Source organism: Carassius gibelio, chromosome B25 (assembly GCF_023724105.1).
Source record: "Carassius gibelio isolate Cgi1373 ecotype wild population from Czech Republic chromosome B25, carGib1.2-hapl.c, whole genome shotgun sequence".
Classification (NCBI taxonomy): domain Eukaryota; kingdom Metazoa; phylum Chordata; class Actinopteri; order Cypriniformes; family Cyprinidae; genus Carassius; species Carassius gibelio.
Window position 1 is genome coordinate 21,796,004 of NC_068420.1, and position 27,687 is coordinate 21,823,690.

At 37.3% G+C, this 27,687-nt stretch overlaps 1 protein-coding gene across 3 annotated transcripts in view; it reads right to left on the bottom strand.

Annotated features, from left to right (window-relative positions):
* Positions 1 to 27,232, bottom strand: part of LOC128014344 (anoctamin-3-like) — a 58,687-nt gene extending 31,455 nt beyond the window's left edge. The window contains exons 1-8 of one of the 3 annotated variants that reach the window (XM_052597846.1): positions 26,818 to 27,232; positions 14,549 to 14,746; positions 9,828 to 9,958; positions 9,344 to 9,499; positions 7,488 to 7,588; positions 7,356 to 7,400; positions 6,530 to 6,664; positions 4,432 to 4,538 (exon numbers count right to left, since the gene is read on the bottom strand). In XM_052597846.1, coding sequence (XP_052453806.1) covers positions 4,432 to 4,538; positions 6,530 to 6,664; positions 7,356 to 7,400; positions 7,488 to 7,588; positions 9,344 to 9,499; positions 9,828 to 9,958; positions 14,549 to 14,746; positions 26,818 to 26,989 — 1,045 coding nt within the window. In that variant the 5' untranslated portion in view covers positions 26,990 to 27,232. Of the gene's footprint in view, positions 1 to 4,431; positions 4,539 to 6,529; positions 6,665 to 7,355; positions 7,401 to 7,487; positions 7,589 to 9,343; positions 9,500 to 9,827; positions 9,959 to 14,548; positions 14,750 to 26,817 lie in introns of all 3 variants that reach the window. The other 2 variants (XM_052597844.1, XM_052597845.1) reach the window with 2 other exon arrangements.
* Between the last annotated feature and the right edge of the window lie 455 nt (positions 27,233 to 27,687).

Genomic DNA, 27,687 nt, shown 5'->3' on the forward strand with positions numbered 1-27,687 from the left:
ATTTTACTGCTTGATTAACTTGCGGCTAACATGACATCCATCCTCGTACATGTTTGGCTTCTGACAGGAGACTCATTTACAAACAGATAACAGCAGAAGTGAAACTGGCCTGCTGACGGCAGAGACGAAAGTACAGCAAGGGGAGATGCTCGGGAAAATAATGACTGAGAACACAAATCATTTTCAATAAAAGTGGTGGAGCTTGCCTTTTCAATATGTGGGTGCAAGTGAGTGCCTGGATAGTGTGAGCTTCAGCAAATGGATTAAGCCTATATCGAATAGCTGTAGGAGAAAACTGATGGAAAAGGGCTCAAATTGTCAAGATAAATTTATTTAGTTAAAGGTATTTTTATGAGGAATATGCAAAATACCAAGTTAGTCCCAAGCGGACAATAAAACAGCAATAAAAAAGTAACAACACAACTCCGGTATTTCTGTAGCTCCTGTAACAGTGGAGAACACTGAGATTTTATATTGTTTATTAGAGGCAATAGTTCAAAAGAAAATAGTTCATGAATTGTTTTATTTAGTCATCAATATGGAATTATAAAATATATCTGTCACTTAAATATTTTCTATAGTCCATTAAAGGCTGGCTAATATGGCAAAATATCCTCTTTGGCAGGTTGCAGGTGTTAATGTCCCAGTTTGTTTAAAGTGCAAAAACATTCACATGAAAACAGAAGAAAAACTAATGCTGAAATATCAGTGTAATATAAAACATTTAACTCATCTTGTCTATTTCTGTTTCAATACTGTATGTAATTATTAAAACATTTACAACACACTAAATGGATGAATCTCACAAAACAGTCCAAAGCACTTCTTGGTCTAATCCAGACATTTAAAATAAAGAAAGAAACAGGGGTCGTCATTACTGTTCTCTTGCTGTAGCTGCTGGAGGTACAATGTGTTGTGTGTTGGGATCAAACAAACATAGGAGTCTCCACAGACCGCTGAGGACATGGTGGTTAACTTTTACTTGTGAAGGAAAAAGTCCTATAAATCTGTGCTAACATTTTACACCGGACTCGACTGCCTTACGAACGAGGGTCAGTTCAGCGCTTGAGTGGTGCAAATATTGCTTCTGATCGATGCCAACACTTTGTACGCAAACGTCAAAACATCCAGCTACAAATATGTACATTATGTGGAAAACAATGTGTTTTTATTTTACTTAAACCGCATAAACACATTGCATTACAAAAATACGCAAAATAATGTTCTTTGAAGCAACGTCATATGACCCCTTTAATACTGTGAAGCTGCTTTGACACAGTTGTTATTGTTAACTGCACGCTTGATAGGAAAAGGTGAGGAGTTGTCCAGGGGGCAACAGCTCTGACACAGCGATGGGTTACCCTGATAAAACACTGGCCCAAGCAACAAGCATGGGATGGAACATGATTTTTGAGCCAATATTGGAGGGGACACTCGCCATCTGGGAGTCAGAAAACTCTTGGCTGAATTGAATCTCAGCAAAAGACGCTCCAGATGGCTGAGCAACCACGACTTGTGAGTAATAAGTTCCCATTCTGATCCAGCTAGCACCAGCCAGTCACTGAGCTAATTCAAGATGCGGATTCCCTTTCGTCTTAGAGGGAGAAGAGCTGTGTGCCTACATTTCGTAAAAGTGTGATCTGTGATGGGGGTGCTTTTTGAAAGTGAAAGTGTGTGTCTTTCTTATCTACAGACAGTGAACTAGTCCTTGTTGCATATTTGCCCAAGGATCTGTTTCAAAGTTAACATTCTGAATGGCCTTCGCATGAGAGCGAACAAGGAAGTAGTGGCTGAAGAAACCTGACTCACTGTTCACTAAAGGGACCATTTGTACACCACCTTTTTCAAGCAATGTTAGCTAAATGTCTGATGCATATGGGACACAAAAGTGGAAACGCTTCAGGAAATGTCGAAGTTGTTATCAGATTGGATGAATTCTACAGGGTTTCCAGTGAGAGACGTGTGTGTCATGTTCTTTAATGTTCTGCCTGGAAACAAAGATAATGTGGCGCCAAACCCCCTCACGAAAGAAGAAAGCCGTCGTGTTTACAACTGTGACGAACAGCGCTTATCAGGATCAATCAAACGCTGGATTTTCAAAAGTATGTGAAATATTTAAAGTTTGCGGCATAGAATCTTTAAAATACATCCGAGACCTTACTGTGTTGAAATCTCCACACCTCAAAATGTGACGATGAATGAAACAAACTGTGATTGGTTGCTGAACGTGTCGGTCAAACGGCCTCATGGGCGGGTCTTGACCAACGAAAGCTGCCATGAATTCCAGACCTTCAGTGTGACGCGAGACTACTTTTTGACAAGGGACCTAGGAATAGTTCTTCCAAAATTATATTATCATTCACTATGTTGTTCCAGAATCATTTTATTTAACTCTTATAATGGAGACAGGCAGTGATGTTATTTTATATTTATGCCAACTGTGTAAAAGTGTATTTTTCTCTTTGCAGAGTAGAATTGTTCTTGATTTAATCATTTTGCAATGTGAAAAATGTTATAGGAAAGTTAAATTAACCATGTTTTTTATATTTTCTTGGGGGTTTGAGTTTTTTTTTTAAAGCTTTATTTATTATTTATTTAAGGTTTTGTTCTTTGAAAAAGCTTCAGTTCCAATTCTTTGCATGATGCATGGAAAAGAGCGACCTCATTTGGAAAAACGTGAGTGAGAAAATGATGACAGATTGTTCATCTTTGGTTGAAATATTCATAAGCTTTCCAACTCTCAGTTTCTGTTGATCTTTAGACAAAAAAAAAAACTAAAATCAACAACAACAACAACAACAAAAAACGCTGTACTTGTTTTAAAGGGACAGTTCACCCCAAAAAATAAATATATAGTGATATTTTATTTTAAGGTCCAATTCTCACAATTAATCATTTATCAACTATGACTTCTGCCTAAGTTTTTCCTTTTGGTAATTTTTGTTTTGTTCTAATTTTCTAGGAAAATGAGGCATCACACAGAAAGGGAAATACATGACTTGTACTTGCAGTATTTATAAATCTTACTGCAGTTTCCAGTTGAAATAGACATTTCACTTTAAAACTTGCTGTGAAACATGCTACGTGCTACAAACACTAAAATGTTATTTAGCATCCATTTTGTACACATTATTTATTTATTTATATATTTTATTATCATTATTATTTTTTTTTTCACAAAACTGAGTTTTTATGTTAATCTGCATCAGCAATGGAGAAAAAAATATATTTACTTATTGTGTTTGCTGTTTATATGTCACCTGAAAAGTGCAGCAAGATGTACCTAGATCAATATATTTCAGGTTTCACAGAAATATTGAGGCAAGTAGAGGCAGAGTCACATATTTCCAATGAGCCTGGATTGGGATTTACACAGAAAAAGGTTACTTTTATTGCAAATTTTACATTATTTCTGACATTATGCCACAAACACAGCTACTATTTAACCCAGAACATTCCTTTAAGGCTTGAGAGCCTCAGGTCAACTACCACAGATGCATTATTGACTGTAACAGAGGAGCTATTTGATAAAAACTCACAGTTTTACAGTTAGGTTTCATCTTCTGCAGATGTTTTGAGTTCACTAGTAGGACATTGAGCTGAGCTGCAGTGGCATGATTGAGTGCAGGGATTTATGGGGGATTGAGATTTCTTCTCCCTATCTGATCCGGTCTGAGCGAGTGGGCGGTCACTGCTATTCATTTATTAACATGTAAATCCCAATTGCAAGGCCAGCTTTAATCAGCAGAAAACCACAAGAGCAAGCAGACAAGAAAGCCAAATAAGAAGTGCATAAGTGTGATAATAAAATGAGAGGACTAGCAGAGAGATTAGAGGCATTCAGTTAAAAAGGTCAGAGGGATATAGTAGGTTGTTGCAGATAAAACTATATCACATCTCTTCAAATATGTATTGAAAACTATTCAGAAATGTATTGACAATGGGTGAATTTCATGAAAACAGCAGTATTATATGATTTACATACTCTTAACTCTTAAATGTAAAGGCAACTTGACTAAATATTTTGACTTATTTCTTCAGTTTTCTTTTTTAATTTTAGTGTGTTTTATAAATTTTGTTGTGCGCTTTTGTCCTTTATAATCAGTTTTTCCCCTATATGGTGTTAATTTGATTTTCATTTCAGTTTTATTTTCTGTATTTTTGTGTTTCATTTTATTTATTTCAGTTCTAAATTAACATTTTTCAAAAAAAAAAAAAAAAAGATTCTTAAGCTTCTTAATAACCATTACTTAAAAAAAGATCATATATAAAAGAAAGGTATGAGAAAGAGAAATGGTATTAATAATGAGTCAGAGATATGATATATCTTTGTGTATGTGATAAAGATAGATGTTAGTGACTGCGGAGTGAGAAAGGAGTGTGTGTGACACATTTGATGAAGGTGTTTGGAAGGGTTTAGCTTCTTCTTACCCATCTTAGACTTCCCGTCCTCGTACTTTGTGCGCTGCAGTACATGATGTACTATCCTGCTTCTGGTTGAGTTTGAGAAAAACGTCTCTCTGTTGTTGATGGTAAAACTTCAAGAAAGCAAAGTACATTGTTTAATACAGAAATTTGTTGTATAAGTTGCATGTATTAAAGCATGCATTAAACTGAATACAGTAAATATAAATACATCAAAGCAGCCTAGAGATCAGTACTCATAGCTTTAGTACAGTGTAAATATTAAATTAGAGAGGATCACAGCTGACCAAACACATAAAGCTCAGAGCAGATTTTGTGGCTCAAAGCCGTCTCAGCATACAGACAAATTCATTCATTAAAGATTGGCTTTCTTCCTGGATGAAATTAATCTCACAGGACCTGTCAAGAACATTTTCAGGTGATACTGCTGCCTTGTTATTATAAGGTTCTGCCTTCTGAGCAGTTTTGAGACACTGAGTTCCAAATTTTTGCATTACAAAGACTTCTGTAGATAGAAACCATTTTTGTTTCCTAAAAAAAGGCCCAAAATTTACACAGCTAACAAAAGACACCTCACCTAACGTAAATAAGATGTCACATAATATAAAACATTTTGACAAAAATGTCAGATAGAATATTATAATTCCAAGGTGACAATATTTCAAAGGTGACAAATGAATTCCAAATATCCTTATAGAATTTGCCTATAAAATATATTTTGCACTGTGACACTGTTTTCATGAGAGATGATTCAAGTGCAAGTGCATGCAAGTGAACCTTTTATTGGGGACTCCCGAAATCAAATTATGAACCTTTCAAATATATAACTGGGGTACTTTCATATATTTTGTTCCTCATAGCGTCATTATTTGGACACAGTGCAAGTTCCCTTAAAAGGGAACACCTTGGGTTAGGACTGTAGCAATGGTTCCCTGAGAAGGTAGTAAGATGCTGCATCCTCTTGCCATACCTAAGTGACTTGCTTTAGCCTATCAGAAGCTTGCTTTTCTGTGAGCAGTGTTGGGGAAATTACTAAAATTAATGCATTACAATATTGTGTTACTCCACAAAAAGTAACTGATTGCATAATTTATTTATTTATAAAAAGCAACTTTTCTTGTAAAAATAAAAGTAATGCATTCCTTTACTAATTACTTAGGGAAAGTAATCTGATAACGCTTAGTAACATGCGTAACTTGTAAAGCATTACCCCCATCACTGGCTGCAGGAATACTATAAAGATGTTTGCCATTAAACTTCACGAGTGATGCAGCACCAATTAAGATTGGAGTAGCTGCACTTACACAATGGTGTTCCTCATAGCATCATCATATGGACTCACCTAGTTCCCTTCTCTCGAATAAAATCGACATTTAGGAAATGTGAACAATGTCAAACAAAATGCAAAACATAATTCCAAATATTTATAATTACCATAACAGCATAAATAATAATGACATTTCTGACAGGTTTCATGAGATACACCTTTCTGCTACTATGAGAGAAAAAAAATACAAAAACATTATCTGTTTCACTCGGTTGTTTTTATCACTGCAGTGCATTGGAAAATATATCAGCAGAGAGTGTTTCAAGTTGTTTGTCAGGTTAAACCTTACTTTCCCTCTACTAACATTTCTGTGCATTCAAAACCTGTGGTCGGCCTCAAATGAAGCCTTACTAACAGCAGCCACTTAACAAAAACTAACTCTACTGCTCCAGGACACAGTTCTTTGTGAGGACATACATTTCCACTGATCTCTGATCTGTAAAGTGGATGTCAGCAACCAGTAACTCAAACATTCACAAACAGTCATCAGGCTCAAGTGCATCAAGCATGTGCTTTGAAAATCTGCTCTGAAAGGGTCAGCTGAGGCTAAAACCTGCGGTGGACACAATAAGTCCCTCGAGCTCATGGGTAGATGAAGGTTGTGGGATTGTGGTTTCAGCTTCAGTTAGCAAACCATGGCTGAAAATGTATATGAAGCCATGGCTATTTAATTGCAGTATCATATTCACAGAAAGCAAAAGGTGCCATTGATTAATTTTTGTTTTTTTGAGAAGACATGAGATTTGGTTATAACAAGGTCATGGATGAGGGACGTACTGGTGCATTCTGGCCCTGCTGAAGGGGGCGGTGTAGCAGTCGGTTTCCTCCAGGTCTGGTAACGCCTCTTTATCCAGTTTCATGGGGTTTCTGGGCAGCCAGCTCTTCAACTGACGAAATCTCAACTGAAATCGACTGTGGACATACGTTCACATTAGCATTTCTCGAAAGTTAGATATTACACTTAGTCTCCAACAAGCAGACTAAAAAAAAATATTACCGTAATTTTCGGACTATAAGTGGCACCTGAGTATAAGTCACATCAGTCCAAAAATACGTCATGACGAGGAAAAAAACGTATATAAGTCGCACTGGACTATAAGTCGCATTTATTTAGAACCAAGAACCAAGAGAAAACATTACCGTCTACAACCACGAGAGGGCGCTAGAGCATAGAGCGCCCTCTTGCGGCTCTAGAGGGTAATGTTTTCTATTGGTTCATTTCTCTCGGTTCATGTCAAATAAATTTTGATAAACAAGTCGCACCTGACTATAAGTCGCAGGACCAGCCAAACTATGAAAAAAAGTGTGACTTATAGTCCGGAAAATAATTCACTCTCTCAGTCACTTCTAAAATCAAACTCTTTTCTGATGTAAATTAAATCAATCTTGATTAACTCAGAGGTAATTTTGTCCATTGAGACGTAAAACAAATATTGGGCTAATTAACTCTATAGCTAAAGTCTGACGCAAATTTAATTTGAAGAAAATGAACTAAATGGAGGCAACGGAGAAACTTTTGACTTGAATGCAAATAAAATGCAATAATTAAATATCAGCCAAGTATGTGTAAACACAGAACAGTGAGAGCTCTGTAGTATCCTACCTGCCCATCGTTTTTTTCTTCCAGTCTGTGAAGTAACACTTTTTCCTATAAAAATATAAATCATACAGTCACAACGCATGCACGTGCAGTACAGTATGAAGTGTAGTAGAGCATGGTGACAGTGATCTCTACCTGAAGGGCATTCTGATGTTCATCTGCTCAGCATATTTACACAGCGTGTCCCACGGCGCGTGAATCTTCACAAACAGGATATCACTGTTTGTTAGTGAGGGCTGTCAAAGTGAAAAACAACTTAATATTGGCATATAATCAATCACATATCTTGGTTTTATAATATTGCGAGTTTTTAAGCAGATTGATTAAAAAAAATGTATATGAAATGTAAATATATATTTTTAAGCGTATCCGTTTACATGTAATGTATTCCATTTTTACAACTCAAAATGTCTAAATACATTTTTTTTAGCAATAGATATTTACATTAAACGGAAAAAGTAATACAATTATAAAAGAAAATAATTAAATAATAATCATCAATAATCAAGTTCTCATAGAAGTCTGATCTCATGTTATTTAGTATGAGAACTATTCAATGTATCTCAAATATTAAAGATAAAATAAAATCAGCATCATATGAAAAGTAGCTAGTTTTGTGTACAACATGCCTTTATTGAAACAGACGCATGCTCCCAACGAAAACTCATTCCACATTACAATTACATTTTATTTAAACTAGCTCCTAATAAATGATCAGTATACGTACAACCACTAGTTATTTCTTCAAGTGTAACTAGTGGGAACAACATTCTGAGACTTTTTTTAATGAGAACATTGATGTAAATATAATACAAACTTAATAAACCAACATATAAAAGCATGTGATATTTAGTTTGCCATCCATTTGTTAAACATCTAACTTCATTGATACCCTACTGAAAAAGTGTCAAAACTTATTTGGATCTGTGTAAAGTAGCAGAGCTAAGAAAAAGCTGATGTTGTTACCGAGCTTGGAAAAAGGTTGTACCTTTGTACTGTATGTTTCGACATTACAAACACACCTCCAAAAGAGCTGTATGGGTAAAAAAATAGAATGACTAATGCTGGAGTTGTGCTACAGTATAAAAATGGTGTGACAGATCTGGGAGAAGTAAAGTAGGTTTGATAAAGTAGAGTTCAGGTGTTCAGCAACCAATATAGAGCATTGAGAGTTCCCTTAGAAAACCACACAGAATTAAATAATGCAGACTCCTTGAGTTTTTGACTCTCAACTGACATTATTAGGTCTGTTCTAAAACTTATCAGCATGAGTTGTAACATATCAAATACAGTGGTTTTGTACTTGTTTCAGTTGAGAATACTTATTTTATATATAAGTATTTCAACCTGTCCTCCAACCAATACGCTCGTATAGGTCGTTTGTCCAAATCCCTGAAATACGACTCATCAGAGCGTTTACTACAATTGCGCCCCTATCGGCAAAAGGTCGTTTTTATATTAATGTTTTGTACTCTTTTATTTGCCATCTAGTTTGCGTTTCGTGTAGCTCAGTTGGTAGATTATTGCGTTATTCCTTGATATGTAATCATGCTATCATGGGTTCGATCCCAGGGAACAGATGTGCACGAAAATGTATCAAGAAATCATAATTTAGCATGATTTCTGAGGGTTAGGTTTAGGGGTGGGGTTAGGTGTGGTCATTCGAGCGAATAAGCCACCTAGAGTAGTTAAACATGTAGGAGATACTGTGAGATCGGTGTAAAATGCCCACACATTGCATTTAAATAAACGTGCATTTTGATTGGTAATGACGTTATACGTCAATTCATGACAACAGATGACTGTCATTATTTTTACGCCCGCTAGAGGGCGCTTAAAATGTAAATATAGGTCGTAATAAATACTTGCACAAATGACCTATATGGTCATTTTTTGTTGGAGGACAGGCTCTCCTTACGGGCAAAAGAATCGATCCAAACAAATGACCGGTAAAATACCACTGTCATCTGGTGAAAGATTGTGTTCTGTACCTCCTTCTCCAGCATTAACCCTTCCGCCCGCAGGTTCCTCTCAAATGTGCACCTCTTCTCCACCTGAGGGCTGGATTTCTTATAGACCAGTATATAGTCAATGCGCTTCTTCCCATCTCTAAACATCAATCCTGAGGGCTTTTCTCGATTGTTCCCCTGAAAATGAACCAGAGCATTTCATTCGGTTTTATTAGAACATACGAAACAATAGTTCGATTAAGTTTAGGTTGAGGTAGGCCTGTAATTTCTGTTGTCGAACGAAACGGGAAAGACTCTTTACCACAGACATCTTTGTACTTGTGAATCTAAAGTACTTTTCTTAAATCCCACTAGAATTATTCAGTGTTGGCTGGGAAATTGACATCATGATTGAACATCTCGATTTGTTGCTGAAACATTTAAGATCTGATTGAATTCATCGTCAAACCCAGATATCGCAGCTGGGTTGGCCGTACATCAGCAGGTAAGAGGACAGATGTTGTACCTGTGTGGAGTCTGTGCGCGACTCTAGCTTTGCTCTGGACACGGGCTTCGGCTGGACGAGGAACGTTTCGTCCGTTTTAGGCTCAAACTCCTCCACCTCCTTCTCTTCCATGTAGACATCCTGACTAGTGTCTGTCCAAGAGATAAACACTTGGTTTATGACATTAACTCATTGAAATGAACTGGTGTTGAATATAGATGTGTAAATTATCAGCTGTTTTCTAATTTATTCCAAGTCTTAATTAATCACATAGGATTCATAGCCTCATACTTCTAGAGGCATACAGCGCTTGTCAAACTGTCAGTGAGATTGGGAATAGCTTTCTTCAGGTATTACAGACCTAATTGGACTAGATTGACAAAGGGCTTTGAATTCAAGCAACGAGCCTTTAAATGTCTGCTAACACAAAGTTAGTGCTCTGATCACCAATATTTTTCCTCTTTTATCTTCTGTGCTACTGGTGACTGCTGCAGCCAGTAACCCTCATTAGCTCTACAGGTTTTTAGACAAGACATCTTGCTCCAAGTGCTGCACAAGGTTCTTACTGAAGACGCTGGAAGCATTTCCAAGTGCTGACATTGCTGCACTCTTCTAAGAAAAGCATCACATTTTCCTTTGAGTTTAGCACCACCCACTAATGGCCATCATTTTGGTACAACATTCCTGCCAGGAGATCTTTTAGCAAAAGCACCTGACCTGATGAGGTCAACACAAATGCAGAATGAATAATGAGATGGTCCTTTTTAAAGGAACACTCCACCGTTTTTTGAAATAGGGCTTATTCACATTATTTCCTACATTTAGATAGGTGGGCAAATGCATTTTTGTGTCAGTGCATGCATTGTTTTAGTTTGACTGGGTCGGCGTTAGCTTAGCTTAGCACAATGAATGGAATCCTTTGTTGCCAGCTAGCATGGCCTGAGTAAAAGTGATCAAAAAAAAAAAAAAACCCACCTAATTACTTCTTGTGGCCTGCGTATTCACAACGAGTACAAATAGCGATCCAGATTAACACTAGGCGATTTCCTAGGCAGATATTGACTTGGGACTATATTATGGGGAAGCACAGGCGAAGCACTGCTACTTCGGCGCAGAGATATCACGCAACACATGAAAACATCAACTCTATGTGAATACAGGTATAATATGGGTCGATCTATACATGCGTCATGATTAAAATAATCACTTACTCTGTGGACAGCTGTCCATTTGGTCCATTCGGCGTGGGGCGTTTTTTCCAGTTCACTTTGTCACACCGGAAAAAAAAATCGAGTACTGCAGAATGGATCAGCGCCGTGAAATCCTCTGTAGATGTGACACAACTTCGGGCACGCTCATCTTGATCTGACGTGTTGAGCCTGGTCATCAATGGCAAAAACATGTCCCACTCTCTACAGCAAAGACACTCTATTTCCGTCGGCATAGATTGGCATATTCCCCCACATTCACACCACCAGTTCATGTTGGCTCTCATCCTCACGTCCTCAGGCTGTTGAGCGAACGCAACCTCCTCCTCCTGTCGTTCTATTTCCAAAGCACGCAGCTCGTCTTCTGTAAACTCTGGTTCAAATAGGTATGGTTCTGGTTCTTGACTGTCTGAGAAGTCACCCTCTTCGTCTCTCTCAAAATCAGCCATGTTCATCGCCATTCGTGTACTGTAAGGAAAATAGCCAGGCAGCTACTATTCACGCCGGTGTTGACGGAAGTCGTGGGATTTCATGTGTTGCGTGATATCTCTGCGCCGAAGTAGCAGTGCTTCGCCTAAGCAGCAGTGCTTCGCCTGTGCTTCCCCATAATATAGTCCCAAGCCAATATCTGCCTAGGAAATCGCCTAGTGTTAATCTGGATCGCTATTTGTACTCGTTGTGAATACGCAGTCCACAAGAAGTAATTAGGTGGGTTTTTTTATTTTTTTTGATCACTTTTACTCAGGCCATGCTAGCTGGCAACAAAGGATTCCATTCATTGTGCTAAGCTAAGCTAACGCCGACCCAGTCAAACTAAAACAATGCATGGACTGACACAAAAATGCATTTGCCCACCTAGCTAAATGTAGGAAATAATGTGAATAAGCCCTATTTCAAAAAACGGTGGATTGTTCCTTTAAGCCAGCTGATTTTCTTAGTTTTTCTGTGGCTTTGGTCCACATGCATACAGAGATATAGAGCTTTATACAAGACAGATTGTGTCAAAGCAGCTGTACAGTCTTAAATAGGAAAATAGTGTGCCAGTAATGTAGGAAGAGAGTTGTAAACAGTCAATTTTTCAGTTAAGGTCAGTTCTTATGGAATTACATTTGGTTCAATAATAATGAATGTAACTTTATAAAACTGAACCTTAACTTTTTCAGAAATTATCAAAAATATGCCATTACAAAAGAAGAAAAACACACTAAAAAAAAAAGAAAAAAAGAACTCGGTCGCACAAATTTAACAGGCTCTTCAAATATGCTTCATTCTTTGTTAATGTTTTTCAAAGATTTGTTTTGAAAAGAGCACCTGTCCATCAAAAGCTCACTATCCAATCAGAGTAGACCACTGTTAACCCCGCCCACAGAAGAAGTTTGTGTCAAAACACCAAACGAAAAACTGTGAAGCAAAGGCGAAATCTGTGGCAGTGCATTCAGAATCCACGATTAGCGAAAATTAATCTTTGAAAAACATTAACAAAGAATGAAGCATATTTGAAGAGCCTGTTACATTTGTGCAACTGTGTAATTTTTTTTTTCCATTTTCATTGTGTTTTTCTTCTTTTGTAATGGCATATTTTTGATAGTTTCTGAAAAAGTTAGGTTCAGTTTTATAAAGTTTCATTCATTTTTATTGAAACAAATGTAATTCCATAAGTTCTTCCTTGATTCAGTTATGTTATCATCCAGCTCAGTTCAGTTCTCTTCAAAAAGTATCTGTGCAATCAAGTCAACAATATTGCCAGCAATTGCAAGCAAAAGGCCACAGTGGCAAGTAACCAAAACTGCATTGGTGACAGAGAAGAAAAAAAAAAAAAAACCTTGGTAGAAATCAAGCTCAGTTGGGGAGTTGGGTGTTGATGAAACCAGCATGTTGTGGTCTGCCTTCTGTAGTGACAGTTCAAAGAACAACACTAGAACTAAACCATTACCTGAGTGACAATAGTTCAGGGATTGGACCTGATTTGATTAGCACTAAAGAGGTCTATAAAACATCTCAATTCATCTCACTGGCTGTGGTACTCTGCTAATGTATGAAGCCCTAGAAGTATGTGACCTGCATACTGTCATCTTTGCTCATGGGCTTATGGAAACCTTTATCTTGTGGCACTCTTAAACTATCACTTAAATATTTGATTACAGCCCCAGACTTGAACCCATGTCCTTTGAGTTACAAGCCTGACTCTCTAACCATTAAGCCATGACTTAATGTCAAATGATCAAACCTATCAAAATGCTAACTCTCGTCTGTCTGACTGACATGAGGCAGAGCTTGAGATGTGTGGGATGAGTGACTCAATAGAAGAAAACAGCCAAAATTCAGAACCAAGGGATTGATTGGAAAAGCAGTGTCCAACAATTCAATGTACAAGAGGCTTTTAGGGCACGTTGGCCGACTAAGAACCGTTGGACACTGCTTTTCCAATCGATCATATCTCAAGCTCTGCCTCACGTCAGTCAGATAGACAAGAGCCAGCATTTTGATACCTTTGATCATTCGACAGCATGATGACTAGTAAGATAATCCTAACAACCTCTTGTCCCCCTGTACCCTCTGGGGAGGGGGCAATGCACTATGCTCCAGCAGCGGTGCTGTGCAGAGAACACACTAAGAGCTGCTGCCAAAACACAGAAAGTGGTGGTTTAACAAGACAGTCCCTCGAGGGCATTGAGAAAGAAAGAACACACAATGTTTCGGTGCGACACACTCTCCCCCAAGGGGCTTGCCCTCAGAACCCATCAGGGCTGATCTTATCTGGCAGATCAGGAGGTCCAGCTTTCAACTGGACTGCTGAGCCAGGTTTAACCACAGCTGCAGCTTCATGGCAGTCATACCAGCCACTGAAAGGCCAGTCGTGCAGGCCGTATGCTTTGGGGTCAGCGGTGTACTGTGATGTCCGAGCAAATCATAATAGATTTGACTTTACATGTCCTGGAAGGTAATCGTGCTCTTCTCCAGGACGAGCTGATTCCCATGCTCTGTCAGCCCCATGATAGATGAACAATTAGTTAACATGGGTTGACGTAACTGAGTCGAATAAGGCTGCTCCCAGGACCTCAAAAACTTGTTATTGAGATCCTGGAAGAAAGAAAGCCGGCTATGAGGAGGATGAATTTGTCTTAAGTAATGTGGGACACTTTCAGTTCTTCCTCAGGCCAATTCGAACTGAGTTCGTCAACAGCATGAGTTAACACATTGGTTAAATCCTCATAGGCAATGAACGGAGGGACTGTGTTTGTCTTTTATCTGTTTGACCTGTTCAACATTTAACTCCACAGAACAAGATGCAGCCTGAATAATGTCCTCATGCTAACCGAATGAAATCGCAGAGTGAGCTTTCGGGTCTGTTAATATGTAAAATACTTATGCATAATCATGGGATTGTGTTGGTATTACCATATCTCACAATGGAAGCCCAAACGGTTGATATGATTACTACATTTCATAAGGCATGTGTTCTCAGCAGGTTAATAGGTTAGTCTGCTAACTACAAGCATATTAAAACACAAAGACAAGTTTGCTAGTGCTTACCTGTGGAAGGAGGTGTGATGTGTGCGCAGGAGGCACTGACGCTGTGAGCGTATGTTTTGGGTTCAGGACTCAGAGGCACAGACAGGAAGTGATTGAGGTTCTGAGGATGTGTCTGACTCTGAGCCAGACACGGCAGACTGCGGCGAGACGACTTTAGTGTTTTCTCCTTCAAAATCTCACTGATACTGGTGTTCATCCCTGCTGGAAGAGAAACAGAGAATATCCGATTCAAAAATACCAACATTTCCACCTTGAAAATACAGAAATATGACATGAAATTATCTCTAGAAAGGTATTTTCAGTTCTGTTGTCCATGTCTCAAGTGTCAGTGTCAACTGTATTTGAGACAAATACTCTGTAATGCAATATAGTACTATTAAAACTCACTTACGTTATCAAATGCAAAGCTATAATGATCACATCAGGGATAACCAGTGTATTACATTTACTTAATTAAATAACTCCTGGAAGCACAGTCAGTCTTTTATTGACTAACAAGGTCATCTAAGGATAAAGGATTTACTAACTACGTTTCAAAACCACGTGGGCCAGATGCTGTTTGGTTTTGCAATAGTCACAGAAAGCAGATTTAAAAGAAGACGTTTTCATACAGATAATGATTTCCATTAGACGGGACATAAACTAGCTGATACAGAAAAACTGACAACACTTTATAATAAGGTTTAATTTCTAACAAAATGTAACAGTTTATGATTATTAATGTTAGTTAACAAAATTACCGCTGCACATATAACATACATGAAATAACCCCCATATAACATGAATCAGCTCATAGCAGATCTACACAGGTGGAGCTGGGGAGGTGGAGGGTTTCTGAAGCAAGCTGCACACTTCTACAGCAAGCACTAGCCATATATTTGAATGCTGAGCAGCGACCTCATTGGCTACTGATACAGGAGAGAACCAATCAGCTGTGCCATATGATAATGATGTCATCGTGTCAGATTGAGTTAGACCTATAGGACCGCGCCATCTAGAGTTTTATGCCACAACTTAGAATTTTTTATTGTAAGTTAAAATTTTGTTTATTAAAACTTAATTCATTAACTACAGTGCACAAATTTTACCATATTTTAAAGTGTCCGTGCAAATCCTAATACACTAATATGCATGAAATTCATGATAATGTTGCATAGTAAGGTGAAGTCAAAATGTCTCGTTTTTGTTAATTGTGTGTTAATTGTGTTTTGTTAACGTACTAACTTTTTAGTGAATTAGACATATTGAAACTATTGATGTTGTGACATTGTGACGTTTTAATCAACCGGCCTAACTCTGTCAACACATCGAACCTCTATTCAGCACCTAATTATGTAATAATTCAAAGTCACATAAACTATGTTTGAAATGCAATTGCTTTCGCATACAACTTTGGAGGGACGGACAGGCTAAGATATAATATAAGGTCAAATATTTAAGGTATTTACCTTAAAGTGAATTTAACATCAGAGAAGTAATATCAAGGTTTAATTGCTAGGTTAATGTTTTACAGCTATTTCACTAACAGTGGACAGTAATTCTGATGAAGGCCACATAATCCTCCTGGGAGCAATTTTCAGTCTATGAATGTAATATGAGAGGGCTATTCTCAGTTTATACACAGATTGACCCATATGGCCCTTAACAAACCTGATCCATGCATAACAGATACAAAAGTAGAAATTAATTTACATTCAGATAAAATATAGACATCTTTGTTAATGCTAAGTGAATACACTCTCCCCTGCGTCCCATTCCAAAACATGAATGAACTGAAATAGCAATGTGCCGAAACCCACCATGAAAACAAAACACGTGAATACACAAATACAAGAAGCTGCTGTCAAATCTGGATACATGACTCCATATAACCATTACATTAAAAACCAATCCACAATGTCATGACAGCGTGAATGTCCGATTCAAGGTCACGCTGACAAAAATCCAGTGGAAAGCTTATGTGTATCCAGTGCAGGCTGGGAAAATGCCTGGTCTTCCCCATGCACACGACTGCACAGAGATAGAGCTGATGTGGAATCCTCTCATAGTGACCTTGTGCGTGACGGCTACATCAATCTAACGCACTCATAACCCACGGCCGGCCTTTTAAATAGAGCTAACATGAAACAAGAAGCAGTGTGAAACCCCAGCGCACAGAGAGAGATACACTGAAAGCTCAAACACATAGACAACATATGCAGGACTGAGATACTCTCACATCTTAAACACTCAGAAGTCACCACGAGGCTCCTGAGAGACGCAATGCTCAGTCCTAAAATATCTCCTTCCTATAGCATCATGGGATCTAGACTCGAGAGGGAAATACTTTGGAGAAAAATCTGCTTTTTGTTGCATAAATAAGTAGATGTTTACTTTCATTTGAAGATGATGTGAATGCTGCTTGCATGTGAACATCTCTCCAGCAGCAATATGAGTGCTATCAGTGGTTATTTTCCATGTTTTGCTATGGGGTACACAGAGAGTGCTGTGTTTCTGTATAAGATAGAAGATGCAACCACCATTGCAAGATGCTATATATAAAAAAGAAGAAGAAGCTAGTAATGACTGTTTCTCGAAACTGATGTAGCACGGTTGCAATGCCATCGCTTCGACCACATTAATACAGAACTGTCATTAATGACATCATGCACAGCTGATTTTGAGGTTTCACACTGAACATAAACTGAACACAGCCTGAAAGTTTCTGAGATTGTACAAGACACATGAATATTTAACGAGGTGAGCTCTGAGGCAGTTTATGATTGATTGTCTGTTGCAAAACAACAACATAACGTTCTAGCACTGCATTGTTTCCCACTGCATTCATTTTGCAAAGTAAAATCAACCCTGCTTTCTTCCATGGTTAAAGCATTGATGAGTCCTCTTTAAAATGAGTCTACATTGTGCCATTCTGTTTAGCTCTTGTTAAAACTGAGGTTTATCCAGAACTTACAGGTGAAGTGCGAACACTTTTCTAAAAGATACCTCATTTCAGACACATTTTGAGGCGGAATTGCATGTGTCCTCTGGCAGTTCCTTAATTTAATGAAAAAAATAAATCCAAGATGTGGATGATTCACAGGAAAAGTTAATATGTGATAAACAAACTTTTATTCAATATGAATATATGTAGCACATATTCGGATTCAGTGCAGTTCACTGTTTATTTATGTCAAGGAATTCTGATTCTGTTTTTTGCAAGTGAAATTTGCTGTGTCAGGGGGTGAAGAATCTGCGATCCTGGATTTAGGATTTAGGACCTTGTGACTGAGTGAGATTATCAGTGTGTGTGTGTGTGTGTGTGTGTGTGTGTGTGTGTGTGTGTTCCTGCTGGACAGTTCGATTCTCAAACCTGCAATTCGATTTCAATTTCAAAATGTTGATGTTGGCTTTGTATTTCAATACAGTTTCTACTCAGGCAAGTTATGAACCTAGGTAATTATACTGTATATAAATATCTCACGATGACTCAAGTGTTTTGCAAGTCATCTTGAAATATTTATGCATTTTCTGCATTTTAAACAGATCCACTGACTGCAGTCATCAGCTGCACGATTATAAGGAACGATCACTATATTTAATAAAATGTGTAGAGAATACTCCAAGAAATACTGTATCCCACAATGCAATGTGGTTCCATTTCGAACTGTGACTAATGAACTGGAACTAATGTCATCTTTGACTGAGATCCGCGTCTCCTTTAGTCTCCTGGCAGATTTTGAGTTTTGTATGTGTTTTAAGTCTTTTGTTTTAAGGGGACACAAGAAGTGTCCTCATAAACCATGTTTCTGTTGCTTTACCCATGTCTTATACACGTGTCCTTATAAACCATATACAGTTTACCAGTACACACACACACACACACAGAGAGAGACACACATATGGTGTGTTATCGACAGGCTTCATGAATTCAGCCAGATGTCATGTGAGGACAGCTGTTGCCGAATGCAGCTGGATTAGTGTTGATGTAATGCATCTAATGCATGGCTAGACTAAGACTGAGGGCATTATTTTTATTCTACTGTAACCAAAAAAAAAAAAAAAGAAAGCTGGACTGCCATCTGAACAGTAGAGAGCTACAGAACAAAACAAGTATTTAGGAAAATGTCTTTAAAAATGCAGGGTAACATAAAGAGCTTTTCTTGCTTGAGGGATCAGAGCGAAGGAAATGAGCTCAGTGTGTTTGTCCCGTCTTCCCCATCTGAAAACCTTGTATAATTCATCTCTAGTTCCCCTCCGCTCTCGGCCCACAGGAGTTTCACATCGCCCTGCCCCACTAACAGATGCTTTATATAGAGCGGGCTGGGTAACACTGCACCCCTCTCAGAGCCCGTCTGTACGGGACGTTACCATCAGGAGCTCGACTGAGGCTTTACAGCCGCTACACTCATTCTCTCATATTGTTAGCTAAATGCAGTGCTGCAGAAATGAATTATTTGTGGGTTTAATCAGTTTGATTCCCATCAGTCTGGACTCCTTTGCTCTCAACACAATGCAGAATCACTAGCTTAAAAATATGAGCGGATGGCACGAGCAAATGTATATCTTTGTAAAGGGATATCACAATATAAAGATATTTATATTGTTTATATTGTGAAAATAAAAAAAAACTAATAATAATATTCAAATAATAGGTGAATCGTTTCATATCAAACTGTGAACTCAATAGCTTCAGATTTTACTACAACACAAACAACCTTCTGTACATGAACTATACTTAATGCATTTCATTTGTTAAGTAACGGAATAATTACTGGAATAATTAACCTTAAAATCAACATTTAATGAGAATTTACATTCTAGATGAAGATGAGTTATTTCTAAATTAGATTTGCTCTTATTGCCATCACTTATTACTCTTTAATCAGAATCAGAATCAGCTTTATTGCCAGGTGTGTTCACACATACGAGGAACAGCGACAGAAACAAAAAACACATAATAAAAGAATAACAAATACAAAAAATACAAATAAATAGGTAAGGAATGACAATATACAAATTGACAATGTATGGCAGGTATATTACAATGAGCAGTTATGTATGTACAGGTATATTATGTGCAAAAAAATCGAGCACTAAGTATGCGAGCTATTTCTAACCGATTAAACCTGTTTTGAATCTGTTTTGCTGGTTTGAATTAATGTAATTATGCAAACAACATGCAAAAAAAATTAAATAAATAATAATAATAATAATAAAATAAAGCTGAAGTTTAAATATAAATTCCTTGGACACATTGTATATTTATTATTATTTTTTGTTTTATTTTTTTTGCAGAAACAATTTACACTTTGTTTTTCATCACAAAGAAAAATGTTAACAAGTTCAAAAAATAAATGTCTGTATTAATCTTGGCATGCCCAAGACTTTTATAGAGGATTGGGTTCACAAAGAGCAATTTCTGTCACATTCTGTACCATATTTCTTTTTTTTATTCAATTGTGTATATAAGGTTTTTGAAACGAATGATAGTATTTATTCATGCATTCATTTATAAAAGCTCCTGCTAGAACACACAGGTCACAGGTTGCTGTTTTAAAGGATCGGTCTGGTGTCGTGATCTACAGCGATACTCTTCCCCATCTGTGCGTTATGTAACATGACAGGTGGCAAGTCTGCGGCTCATGGGATGTTGTGCAATACACACACACCCTCGCTTTGACACAGAAAAACACAAACTCACAGCTCCCCTGTGGAGAAAGCCATGTCTCTGTTTTTAGCAACCTGTACCTAGTATAAGAACACACCTGTCCGATCTATTACATCGAGCATACAGCTTGAGTCTGTATACAGTCAGGAGAGCCAGAGCTGAATGTTGATATGGTCAGCCTCCTACTGACTCACAGTTACTGGAGAGAGAGTGGCCCGTGTGGCAGGAAGTCCATGTGTCTGGCCAATCTGTTAGTGCTACACTGCTATAGAACAGAACACACACAAGCCTGTGTTAACCAACCGCTAGCTTTCCATCACAAATATCTGGACCCAAATCATCTGGGAGTTTATCCATATGGTGTGATTTCTTTAACAGTCAAAGCCTTATTATGGCTTCCAGTCTTTGTTTCCAAAGAGGATTCTGATGCTTTTTGCTTGTCTTCTGTAATGAGGCATATAAATGATCACCGCCGCTGAAGCATATATCAGTTTATTGCTTTGGGTTATTGTGCTGGTTGGAATTGGTTTTGGTGCTCCTCTGAGTCTTCGATGGATTGAAGATGTCAGTGCAGTATAATGCGTCTCAGAAATGTTGGTATTAGATCTTATTTCTTCGTCTTCTTATCACATTCATCATGCCCCTGCCACATGTGGCTCCTCTTGAATGAAAGTGTGCTGGTCTGTAGTTATGGCTGTTTTTTGGTTTGGTTTTCAGATCTTATCCGTTTAGGTTTCAATAATCCTGTTTTTATCCGATTGTACATAATCCATCGTGCTGCGAACACTTCATCCAGGAAATCTCAGACCGATTGTTTTGGTGTTTTGTTTGCAAGGTCTGTGGCTGAAGTGCAGTGAATTTTATGGTAAAAGACCGGAAACATTTTTACGGTAAAAACCTGTTAAATGGTTAACAGTAAATTCCCCTTCTATATAGGCCTACAATGAAAAACTGTACTGGAAATTACATGTAATTTTACAGTAGTATGACGTTTTTGTAAGTGAATAGGAACGTATAATTTACAGTAAATAACCGTCAATCTGACGTTCACAGATTTCGCTGTTATGTTTCAAATTTGATATATTTTTTTTCAATAACTATGTTTCTTCTTAGATTTTCTTCTCAGTTTTGTATAATTGGGCTGTATGTTAATGAATCTTTATTATATTATATAAGTTGCATGTGTGTTACCATGATCGTGTTACAGATTCATTTACAGTGTACTGTATATATTACTACAGGCTGGGTGACATCGGTGATGTATTGTTCAGATTGTGCTTGAAGTGTTTATTCAGTAGATTCTGGCTGAGAAGCAAGCATGCTATTAAATTCAGTCATGCAGTTCTTTTAGAAGTCTAAAACTAGAGTTATAAACTTATTATATTTGAGTTATAGTTCTCAAAATGCCTCAAATGGAAAATACAAGGATGTGTTTTTAAATATATCCAGATTAAAGTGGATGTAGCTTTAGTCCAATCCGGGCCTGAACCTTAAATGAATCTGAGAGCTTATTTTCAAGTCCAATTCAATTCTGCGGTAAACAATAAACCCCATCCTCAGCCGTCTGTCACACTTCCTACAATTATCATTAGCCGAGAATTCATCTCACGCTGAATGCTCAATTACAGATTTTCATTCATTATGGCATTGTGTTGTGAGAGCATTAATTAGTGTAATATCCATTGTCAACACTCAAATGGCAAGATTTGCATAAAACATAATACTCATAAATGCATTATCCTGGCACAGCATATCACTGTAATAATGTGATAAAATACACTGCAAGCCAGTGAAGGTATCTGTGGCCCAACATGCTTTGATGTGGACATAACTGAATATAAATCCACTCTTCTGCAGAGCCTTAAACATCAAAGAGTCTCTTTCTCTCTTTCCCATCACATCTCTCCTTCCCTGACTGCAGTCTCCACACATCTCTCGCATGTCAAGGGCATGCACTGTTTGGGCAAAATCCTGTTTTCATTTAACTGCACAGATGTGTCCAAATGAAGGATGAACAAAAATGAATGTTGGAGGAACGCTCAAACCATAAACAAGAACGCAACAGGAAGGAGAAAGACAGGAAGAGGGAGAATGCTCCCTGGCTGCTGCAGTTATTTCATCAGGCGAGGTTCTGGGGTCAGTGGATATCTGGGGTTTAGTCAGATATCTGCAGAGGCTTCAGGGCCCTTCTTTAATGCAGAACTGGGATATCACTGCTGACAGCAGACGCACTTCAGCAGTTTAAATGAGCCAGCACTTGTTCTCTGTTGGCTGTTTCTCAGCTTGCTCGTGCAGGCTAAAGACCAGGATGTTGTTGCTTTTTCAACATCTGGGTTTGTTTGGAATGAAAATGTATCTGTAAGACTAACCCGAGCCCGTTTTACACATACTGTGTGAAAGGGGCAGTAATGCGAGTCGGTCGTTTCGGTGGATTTCACTTCTGGGACATGGCGTTACTAGTGTGAATTCTGTAACCTGTTAATAATAATAGTACAATCTGGTCTGGGAACTATTTTCACTTAGAAATTGTTAGTAGCTTGCACAAAATTACAAAGAAATGGCAAGTAACACCAAGTATGAAATTCTGACGTAGAAAGACTGAAATAGTATTTTCATGTTAAACACATGAAAATAGATTTAACTCACTTGTCACAATACTGCAATTTCTAAAACTGATATTATACCTTGAAAAATATCAATATTGGATACTATTTTCAATAACACTGCCACAACATTAAGTGCATACAATTTGTTTTTATTAAATTGTTTTATTTTTATTTTTTTTATTGAAAGACCAATTATAACCAGGCTAGAAGATGACAATGAGGTGTAAATGAGCCTGTCCTCCAACAAAAAACGACCATATAGGTAATTTGTGCAAGTACCTTATTACGACCTATATTTACATTTTAAAAATAATGACAGTATCGCGTTGCATCTGTCGTCATGAAATGACGTATAATGGCATTACCAATAAAAACGCACGTTTATTTAAATGCAATGTGTGGCCGTTTTACACCGATCTCACAGTAATTCATACACATTTTACTAGGTGGCTTATTCGTTCGAATGACCAGACCCTACCCCTAAACCTAACTCTCACAGAAATCATGCTAAATTATGATTCATTGAGCATAAAAATTTTCGTGCACGTCCATTCCTGGGATCGAACCCGTGATAGCATGATTACATATCAAGGTATAACGCAATAATCTACTAACTGAGCTACACGAAACGCAAACCAGAGGGCAAATAAAAGAGTACAAAATATTAATATAAAAACGACCTTTTGCAGATAGGGGCGCAATTGTAGTATACGCTCTGATGGGTCTTATTTCAGGGATTTGGACAAATGACCTATACTAGTGTAATGGTTGGAGGACAGGTTCTATTATGACATTATGTATTAGGTAAATTGCGATAATGTGTGTGCATTAACAAGTCTGACAAAAAGGCGTATTCAAATTGGGGTCGATCGCGTTATAAAGAATATGTCAAGGCTTTTATCATCTACGCCACTGAAGCCATTGACTGATGGCTGATTTTGTAACATGCTGGTGGATGGGGTTAAGTGTAAATAGCTTCTGCCAGCAATGCAGGCTAATTGCTCTTAGTGTATCTGAATATAAGAACAAATAACAAAACAGCTAACGAGTCCTCAGATCTCAGACGTCATGTTCATTATTTACAGCAATAATTTGGTTAATAAGTTATTATGTTAATAACTCTGATTCTGTATTGGAACGAAATGACTAATGATGCAGAACACAGTCATGACGATCTATTCTAGGAGATGGTAGTTAAGCAGTGAGTTATGCGCAAATCTAAACACATTCCCATGTAATTATACAGGACAAAAATCATGTCAAAATCAGTGCAAATGCAGCTTACCAGTCCATTTTTGGTACCAATTAAGTCTTACGACTTCCATATTATCACTCTACACTTATAATATTCTCATAGGGCTGTATAACGATGGAAGGTCACAAGTTCACTCCCACAGAGAGTGGGCCATAAGCTATCAGCTTCCCAACAGCCCTGCACTGCACATATTATCTGCGTAGAGACCTTCACGGATGCAAGCCTTTGTTCCAGAGGGACTGCCAGTCTAATATGTGTACTGAAAGTCACTTTGAATAAAAGCATTTGTTGAATGACTGCTGAAATTGCTGTAGTGTCCTGTGTTCGGTGGCCTTACATCAGTCCTGGCATGCTGCATGAGTCCTAAATAATTAACTGTGAGTCATTGAAGAGCTTCTAATGCCTGCAATAATCTGTATATCCGCTCATAGATCGATAGCTAATGATCACGACAGAGATGCGTCTTGGTAGTGAGGATGCACAGTGGCACTATAAATACCTGCAGCTGTCATTACGCTCAAAGGGAGAACTGTGTAATTTACTGTGGCACAAGAAATGGCATCACACTGGAGCCATTCATTCAGAGATAGCATGAGGAATGAACGGTGTGTTAATAAAGTGTGTAGCTTTCCCAAAGGCAATAGCAATTTGATATCAGTAAATCTGCAGCAAAGTAATCAGGCTGGGTGAGTTAACTCAAGAACTACCGCAAAAGATCAGGATTATCCTCACTTTTATATATCTAATTATAAAGTACAATAAAATAAAATCCATAACAGTAATAATAAAATGTTTAATAATTATGTATTATGCTAAATTATTGTTTATTGTTATTATTATTATTTAAATGTGCTGATAGGACCACATTTACATTAGACATTTACAAGAACTTGAACTCCTTATTTAGTATTCGTTTTTATTTTGTGTTACTTTTATGGATACATTGCTGAACTTGAGTACAATTATATTATTATTATTATTATTATTATTATTATTATTATTATTATTATTATTATTATTATTTAAATAAAATAAAAATAAAAAATCCAGAATACTACTACTGCTGCTACTACTATTACTATTAATAATAACAGTAATAATAATAATTCTACTTATAATAACAACAGTTATTATTATTGTTATTTTTGTTTTGCATTCTCTATTAGTACTGATTAATTTTCAATAAAACAAACATGTATTGTTATAATCAAAATGTGTGTTGTCAACCACTAAACTGAGACTGATACAAGGCAGTGTTCCGGATGGATGTTGGTTCTCTAAACTAAACTACTGCAGAAGATTGATGCAAAAATAGGCTCGATCTGCTTAATGAGATGGGAGTGCTGTGAATAATCTAGGCTCAAACACAACAATGTAACAATGCACTCTTTTACCCATTTCAACCTCTCAGTTCAGTCTCTGTAGCATGCTGTAACACTAGTAATGAGTGTTGTTTTGTTTACACTGACCTGAGAAGAGTAATCAGATCTGTTTCTTACTGTATCTCATGTCTTCAATACCAGGAACAAATGCACTTTATCAAAACAAAGTGTAACATATGCCACTAACATCAAAACAAAGCTGCGGTCCTTCTCAACCCATTGCCAACCACTAAAACCTGCAAAACTGGCTCTTTCTTTTCCATTTCACTGTAATCTAATCATCACTCAGTGATTTTCAGCACACTGTGATTTAATAGGCATATGATCGCATAGTTTGTGTGGTGACCCCATTAAACCAGATGAAGGGAGATCAATGGAAAGTGTTTTCCCATAGCCCTGAGTCAAGGTCTACCAGTAACATTTAATATTTCTATGATTCACATGATCACCAAAACTGCAGATATGAGAACAACAAGAGTGAAGCGGCATCCAGGGCCATGCAAAACTGAAAAGCCAAAAATAAATGAAGTGAAGATATATTAGAGCTTGCTGTTGTTGAACTCCACAGATGAGTAGCTTTAACATAAATACATCATATATAAAGATATCCCTAATCAATATATATATATATATATATATATATATATATATATATATATATATATATATATATATATATATATATATATATTTAAGGACTGGTAATAGAATTTCTGTACTTACAGATTTAAATACGAGATCAAGTTAAGCCAATAATAATAAATAATAATAATAAAAAAAAAAAAATATATATATATATATATATATATATATATATATATATATATATATATATATATATATATATATATAATGTATATATATATAATAAAAAATAATAATAATAAAAATAACAAAAATAAAACAATCACATAGCAAATCAAATTAGAATACATTCCACTGTATCCAGTATGTAACAAATTTTGATATCAATTCCATTTGCATTCATTAAAGGTTTTAAGGGGATTATATAAAGGGAATATATATATATATATATATATATATATATATATATATATATATATATATATATATATATATATATATATATATATATATAATTCATTTACATCTTTTTAAAAGCCTTGAAAACTTCTCCTTTGCATGGATCCGTGAGATCTAAACGCAAATAAGCAAAACAGTTGTTTGACTCGTGATCTACTCATTAGAGCGATATTATATTGCAGTGGCATCCAGTAGCAAACCGATATGCGCCAAACATTTGATCGTGAAGTTGAGCACATCATGAAATCATGAGCTACAGCTGCCCAGAGCCGCACTTTCCCCCAAAACATGCTGTCACACGTAACCCCCGCAGAAACAGCGCGCGCACTGACCCTTCTGCTGCTTGAAGGACTGTATGGATCCGGAGTGATGCACCATGGTGGCTCCCGACACAGATCCTCGCGTGCACAAGATGAAGGCAGGATACATGGAGAGTATGGAGCGATCGCGTAGGTGTCTCTCCTCTGCGCAACCCAACACCTGTCTACCCTCGCGCGCCACCATCCGGGGCTGTTGTCATGGTTACGCACTGTAAGAGGATGGACCCTGCAGGGGCTCGATGAATGACCCGCGCGCTGGGGGCGTTCACACTCAACGTGCTGTCTACGCTGTTTCTAATCGTTTAGACGCACACAAATGCGTCAGACGGATGTCTTTGTTACGTCGCGTCCTGCTCTTTATTCCTAAGACGCGCTGTGAAGTTAAAAACAGCTCAACTTTAAAAGACACAGTGCGTTCTGTCTCTCTCGGTTTTTACTCGATGTCGAGCTGTTTTCAGACGCAAGAACGCTCTGCGTGAGGAGATATCACTATAACTCGATAGGTGCGTGACGAAACAGAGGGATTCATGCCAAACCTGTCCCTCAGGAAATTATGCACCAATGATATTTATCATTCCCTATTGCTCGATACATTTTATTAAAAAAATTCCTCTATGAATTTAAACAATAGTCTATGTTGTCTCTACTGTCTCTCACCAATTCTATATGGTGTGGCAAATTATTTTAGGCTACGTCAAAATACAGTTACAGCAGTGACTCTTTCTGAAAGTGTAAGGGAGCGTCCATAATTCACCAGAGCCTTGGTGAGGTTATGGAAATGTTGTGGGAACAGTGTTTTGAAATGGTTCTGAAATGTTTTGTCCAGTTTTCTTGTCATGATTAGAACGTTACTTAAAGGTTGCACAAATATTTCTTACAATA